General features: G+C 34.8%; 2 protein-coding genes and 1 pseudogene across 3 annotated transcripts in view; all 3 read right to left on the bottom strand.

The window, feature by feature from the left end:
- LOC102597048 (zingipain-2-like) overlaps positions 1-6,994 on the bottom strand; it is a 21,285-nt gene that overhangs the window by 8,742 nt on the left and 5,549 nt on the right. The window lies entirely within an intron of this gene.
- LOC102596723 (senescence-specific cysteine protease SAG39-like) lies at positions 879-2,798 on the bottom strand (annotated as a pseudogene).
- LOC102596390 (uncharacterized protein YNL011C) overlaps positions 3,261-6,994 on the bottom strand; it is a 35,254-nt gene continuing 31,520 nt past the window's right edge. Inside the window, exons 12-14 of one of the 2 annotated variants that reach the window (XM_006362365.2) lie at positions 5,510-5,602; positions 3,678-3,876; positions 3,261-3,588 (exon numbers count right to left, since the gene is read on the bottom strand). In XM_006362365.2, the coding sequence (XP_006362427.1) occupies positions 3,775-3,876; positions 5,510-5,602 (195 nt within the window). In that variant the 3' untranslated portion in view covers positions 3,261-3,588; positions 3,678-3,774. Of the gene's footprint in view, positions 3,589-3,677; positions 3,877-5,065; positions 5,291-5,509; positions 5,603-6,994 lie in introns of those variants that run through there. The other variant, XM_015302970.1, reaches the window with a different exon arrangement.

Here is a 6,994-nt window from a genome sequence, read left to right as displayed (position 1 = left end):
TTAATCTTGAATGTTCCTTAAAACATAATACTCACTCCGATATTAACGGTTTAGACTTATTTTTGAATTAAAAGTGTTAAGGGAAATCATAAAAGTAGAAGACAATACTCTAATTGAGATACTCAATCAAATAAAAAGACTTGATTCTTTTCCAAATGCTTACATTGCTTATAGAATAATGTTAACAATTCCCGTAACAGTCGCCTCAGCCGAAAAAAGTTTTTCAAAATTAAAAATAATAAAATCTTATTTAAGATCGACAATGTCTCAAGAAAGATTAAGTGGTTTGACTGTATTATCGATTGAAAAAGAATTCTTAGAAGAGATTGACTACACAACATTTATTAACAACTTTGCATCTCAAAAAGCTAGAAAAATAGATTTAAAATAAAAATATTTATAATTTTTTTTAAGGCCTCTAGTTTGATTTTGGCCTTAGGCCACCAATGGGTTTGAGCCGCCCTTGATCAGTCACTACATTATTATAAGGCCAATTTTTTTTTATTAAGTTAATTGTAATAACTTTTGTTTTAAGTTAAAGTTAGATTGTAATAAGTTAGTCTGGAAGAGTTCTTGCATAGTAAAGTCTCTTCCAGTCTTGTTGTACAAACAAACAGAAAATCATTCGTATAATTCTATGTACTTTTTTTTGTATGTGTGTGTGTCTCTGTGTCATGATCGAGTACTAGTTGCATCTTCTTTGCTGAATGCTGAAACTTTTTCATATACAAACTTTTGTTTAACACTTAGAATTTACATACAACGAGTTTGTAACATATACACACCACACAATGTATGAACAAGGTGAATAACAAATTTACAATAGTGTTTAAAGACGAATCGATAACAACTTTCTATCAAGCTTCTCAGCTATTTAATTAAGCAGTTGGATAAGAAGCTTGCATAGCAATTCCACAAATTCCTTCCTCAGGAACAACGCCTCTTTGCATTCTAATGTAACCGTTCTCACCCCAGCTAGTTCCCCACGAGTTCTTGACTAACCAATACTTTGTCCCGTCACTAGTTATTCCATATCCAACTGCTGTAACACCGTGATCTAAGTCTGTTCCATATTCTCCAGTGAAAACACCACTAGAATAGAATTGGAAATCTGATCCACTAGCATCAATGGCAACTGATACAGGTTGGTTAGCAACAGCATTCAACAAAGCAGATTCACTGTTGGCTGGGACATCTTCATAACCAGTAATCTTAGCAGCGTCATTGGATTCCTTTCCAGTTTTGCAAGTGCCATCCGTTCCCTCGTATGGATAATTAGATTCAGTAGTAAGACCATGGTTTTTGATGATGAACTTAAAAGCATCATCCATAAGACCTCCTTCACACCCCATATCTGAACTTGTGTCGCAGTCCACAAGTTCTTGCTCAGACAAAGAGATCAACTTACCTGTTTTGATCTCATTGATCCCTTTAGTAGCAGCAACAGCGGAAAATGCCCAGCAACATCCTACAATATTATCAAGTTAAGCTAATAAGATTCTTCTTTCGTTAAAAAAAGAGAGGATACTATTAACAGGACTTAATTAACTTGAATACTTACCACATTGCCATTGATCCTTAACTCCAGTAACAGCACCTTTCTTTCTCCAATCCATGGTAGCTGGAGCAGTCACATTTTCATACCTGAAAAATGTTGTTTTTGATGACGTATGATGAGAAGACATTTTGTATCCGTTATGAGTGGCCCTAAATTCCTCATTTGTCAAATCTGCAAATCCGTTGATGCTCAACTTATAAGGCCTCATTCCAGCCTTGTTGATTGACTGAATGTAATCAAAATTGTCCTTGAATATGTTGAACCTTTTTGCCTTCTCTGTATCATCTCTGTACACACGCCCAAAGCGAGCCATCCACTTCTCGTTTTTCTGGACCATTGAGGCTTCGTTCAAGTCACGAGATGTGGCTTCATTAGCCCACAATATTCCTATCACTAGTAGAGCTAAAAAAGCTGATTTCCAATTTATTGTCAAAGCCATTTTTCACCACTTAAATGCTTATGTTGATTCTAATATATGTCTCTGTTTGAATGTTGTGGATGAAATGCTTAGAGTGACCATGGTATTTATATTACTGTCATTCTGGTTATATTAAGACCTCCCTCACATCCCATATCTGAACTTGTGTCGCAGTCCACCAGTTCTTGCTCAGACAAAGAGATCAACTTACCAGTTTTGATCTCGTTGATCCCTTCAGTAGCAGCAACAGCAGAAAATGCCCAGCAACATCCTACAATATATCAGCTTAAGCTAATAAGATTCTTTTTTCGCTGAAAAAATGAGGATATTATTAACAGGACCTAGTTTGAATACTTACCACATTTCCCTTGATCCTTAACTCCAGTAACAACACCTTTCTTTCTCCAATCCATGGTAGCTGGAGCAGTCACATTTTCATACCTGAAAGATATGGTTTTTGATGACTTTTGATGAGAAAACGCTTTGTACCCGTTGTGAGTGGCTCTGAATTCCTCATTTGTCAAATCTGCAAATCCATTGATGCTCAACTTATAAGGCCTAATTCCAGCCTTGTTGATTTACTCAATGTAATCAACATTGTCCTTGAATATGTTGAACCTTTTTGCCTTCTCTGCATCATCTTTGTACACTCGCCCAAAGCGAGTCATCCAAATCTCGTGTTTCTGGACCATCGAGGCTTCGTTCAAGTCACGAGATGTGGCTTCATTAGCCCACATTGCTAACACAAGTAGAGCTAAAAAAGCAGATTTCCAATTGATTATCAAAGCCATTTTTCGCCACTTGAATTTTTTGTTGATTCTAATGTATGTCTCTGTTTGAATGTTGTGGTAGAGTAACTATGGTATTTATAGTACTAACATTGCGGTTATAAATTAAGGTAACTCAAATGTTATCATTTTCAATTGATGATTGAATACCCTGGAAAGCATGGCAAGTTACATATGATAAGACTGATTTTATGATAATAATAATAATAAGGCCAAAGATGGATTGTGCACGCAGTTTAATGTCCTCAAATGAATGAACCTTTCATGTGTAACTTTCTAATAAGTTTTATTACCATAATTTTGGAACTATTGGACTCTGATACAGCAGTAGATCGAGTACTTGATCACTATGTTGTCCTGTTTGCAAATCACAAAAGCTTCTCTTTTGGCGGAATAAACAAAAAAATAAGAGGAAAGGCATCACAGCAGTTTGTCCCTTAACGGAAACGGAAAATATTCAACACCCTGCTCTAAAGAGTGAACATTTAATATTCCTATAAAATAAGGCCCTTGATATAAAGAAAATCCCATTATGTACAACAGCAATTACGCTTCAATTCCAAACAAACAAACTGTGGTTGGCAAAAATTTCATTGATCTGTACCTCTGTCCAAATACGAAACATCAGATGTGTTTCAGCTCAATTGTGAACAATGATATTCTTTCCCAGTAAGAGCTGAATAAGATCTAAGCCACTGCCAACGTGAAACTATGGAAGCCTTACCCTCATCCTTCGGACTTCATGGAGTTGAAATCAATGCAGAGGTCTTTGAATTGTTTATCGATCTACAAGTTCTCACAAACAGCCTATTTCTCTTCAGACCCTGCAATAGCAGCACTAAAAATATTATGAAAATCGATAGATGTATGAACAAAACAAGATTACTGCACTCCCTATTAGCAAACTTCATACCGTTGCAAGTTGTGCAAAAGGGAGAAACTTCAGAACACTACTGTGCCACAAGCTCTGAAATTTCTGATAAATTAAGGTTTAACGAGCACAGTGGCATTCAGGCTCGTTCATCCGTCAAAAGATTGGAAAGTGCTTGAATCAGTGATTTGGGATCAAAAAGCACACCCAATTTTGAATCATGAAAGGAATCCACCGTGACCTACAAGAACTCCATTTGTCAACTTAATTGAAGAGGATCACCAACAAAGCAATCACATGTAGTATATCTAGCGGCATTTATGAGACCGACTTTGCAAATTTCAAATGAGCACTAGGTTTTTGAAATTAAAACGAGAAATCTCATGACCAATAGAATTGTTTTTAAAAAATGTTTTCAATTTCAAAAATTATTTTCTACTCTAGTAAAAATAAAAGATATTTTTCAAAAATATTTTTCATTCATAAATCAAACACTAAATTTTTTTTCCGAAAAATATTTTCTAATCACCAACCAAACATGAGAAAATAAGTCAAAAATCAACTTGTTTTCCAGGAAAACATTTTCCATGGAAAACATTTTCCTTCATACCAAACACACCCTTAATTTTCCTATAAAATAAGGCCCTTGATGTAAAGAAAATTCCATTATGTACAACAGCAATTACGTTTCAATTCCAAACAAACAAACTGTGGTTGGCAAATATTTCATTGATCTGTACCTCTGTCCAAATACGAAACATCAGTATGTGTTTCAGCTCAATTGTGAACAATGATATTCTTTCCCAGTAAGAGCTGAATAAGATCTAAGCCACTGCCAATCAGTGGCGGACCCAGAATTTTCGTTCAGGGGGTTCGAAAAATAAAAGTATAAACGTGTAAATAAGCTTTTAGAAATGAGAACCTTGATTTTTTTTTGGGTTTAAAACCCCACTTTTAGCACGTTTTTTAAAGTAAAAAAAACACTAAAAAATGAAAAACAGAACTGAAAATTTAAAAAATAAATAAAAAAATACTGAAACTAAAAAAGAAAAAAAGAAAACGCTTTCACTGGGATTTGAACCACGGACGCACAACTTAATTTTAGGGGGACTTAGCTTCTCTTTGTTATTGAGGGGTTCAAAATATATATATTTACAAACATACAAAAAATTTACTTTATATATACAATGTAATTTTTTGCTGCCGAACCCCCTGAAGACCACGTGGGTCCGCCCCTGCTGCCAATGTGAAACTATGGAAGCCTTACCCTCATCCTTCGGACTTCATGGAGTTGAAATCCATGCAGAGGTCTTTGAATTGTTTATCGATCTACAAGTTCTCACAAACAGCCTATTTCTCTTCAGACGCTGCAATAGCAACACTAAAAATATTATGAAAATCGATAGATGCATGAACAAAACAAGATTATTGCACTCCCTATTAGCGAACTTCATACCGTTGCAAGTTGTGCAAAAGGGAGAAACTTCAGAACACTACTGTGCCACAAGCTCTGAAATTTCTGATAAATTAAGGTTTAACGAGCACAGTGGCATTCAGGCTCGTTCATCCGTCAAAAGATTGGAAAGTGCTTGAATCAGTGATTTGGGATCAAAAAGCACACCCAATTTTGAATCATGAAAGGAATCCACTGTGACCTACAAGAACTCCATTTGTCACCTTAATTGAAGAGGATCACCAGCAAAGCAATCACATGTAGTGGATCTAGCGACATTTATGAGACCGATTTTGCGAATTTCAAATGAGCACTAGGTTTTTGAAATTAAAACGAGAAATCTCATGACCAATAGAAACTGATCAAGTACATTATTGATTTACCAAGAAGCATCTCTAATAACCATGAAACAGGAACATACCACATTGAAAATTCCTTGAGAAGCCAGGCTTTCTATATCCACAGGTATTTGGCCGTTTTTCGGCACCAGAAGGGTGTTGACATATTTGTTTGGCTGAAAAGAAAAATTCCATCATAACTTCATAAGAAACAAAAATTTAATTTTCATGACGAGATTCAAGTGTATGTTTGTGCAAGTATGTAAAATCTGTTGGGTTTTAAAGGTGTGAACATGAAATGAAGGGTTGTGACTATGCCGAAAGGTTGTGAACTTTATGAAAAGTTGTGTCCTTTCTAAAGATTTGGGACCGTTTGAAAGGTTATGCCTTTTCCAAAGTGTTGTGACCTTTCTGAAAGGCTGTCTTCTTTCTGAAAGGTTGTCTTCTTTCCAAAGGGTTGTGACCTTTACCTTTTGTTGACTATAAATAGAGAGGTTTTCTCTCATTTTTCTGCATCGAATTCTTCCCTTCTTTTGCATACATTTCTTACAAAATAAAATCGATCGATCGTGTCTATGTGTGTGATTCGTTGCTGTCATTTTGAGTTCGTTGAAATTATCGAAGTTTGAGGTACCGCTACTTCTTTAATGGTTAATCCGTTTTATCTTGGGAGGAATTAATCTGCAACCTCGGGTACTTGAGGGGATTAAATTTCTTAAGGACACATAGTGGGTTCTGTGGACTCGGATAGTTCTTTGTGTTTTTCTTTTCATCTTTTATTATTTCTGGTTTGCTAATCTGAATACAGGAGATAACAAAATCTACTCTTGTGTGTTACATTCAGCTAGTTGCTCAATGAACTAAAAACAAATTAAAATTACAGTGATGAGAGCCAAATGATTTTGATCAAATTGCAACATATTATGGAATACCCACTTTTCATTGTTTGTCCATGAAATAATTTATACTCTCAAGAAGAACTTTAAAGCCTAACATGTAATGTGAGGGGTATCTTGGGCAACTTTTCCTCTTTGTTATATCTCTCTTTCTATTCTTCACAATTCAAAAAGCAACTGTGCCCCAAGATTTTCCATTTTAATACATGTATAACTAATATCCATATAACTTATTTCACCATCTTTTCCGCATAAATTATACATAAATTTTCTCATAAGTTATACAAATATTAATTATGTAAGATTACAAAAAATGCAACCAAACACCGTATAAAAATAATACATGAATAACTTTTATACAACATTTGATAGTCTGTCAACTAAACGTTGTATAAAATTAATATATGAATAACTTTTATCTATTTGCAAACCAAACATGATATAAAATTAATACATATTGTATTAGCTTTGGCTAGGGGTGTACATGGCCGGGTTGGTTCGGGTTTTCAAATATCAAATCAAACCATTTGTGTCGAATTTTTAAATTTATAAACCAAACCAAACCAATAAAAGTCGGGTTTTTCAACCTCGGGTTTTTTCGGATTTTTCTGTTTTTCGGGTTTTTCCGGTAAAGTATTCATACAAACATATAATTTACTTGTACTTCAAATA

Source organism: Solanum tuberosum, unplaced genomic scaffold, assembly GCF_000226075.1.
Source record: "Solanum tuberosum cultivar DM 1-3 516 R44 unplaced genomic scaffold, SolTub_3.0 scf00386, whole genome shotgun sequence".
In the NCBI taxonomy this organism is placed as follows: Eukaryota; Viridiplantae; Streptophyta; class Magnoliopsida; order Solanales; family Solanaceae; genus Solanum; species Solanum tuberosum.
This window is presented reverse-complemented; position numbering and strand designations above follow the sequence as displayed.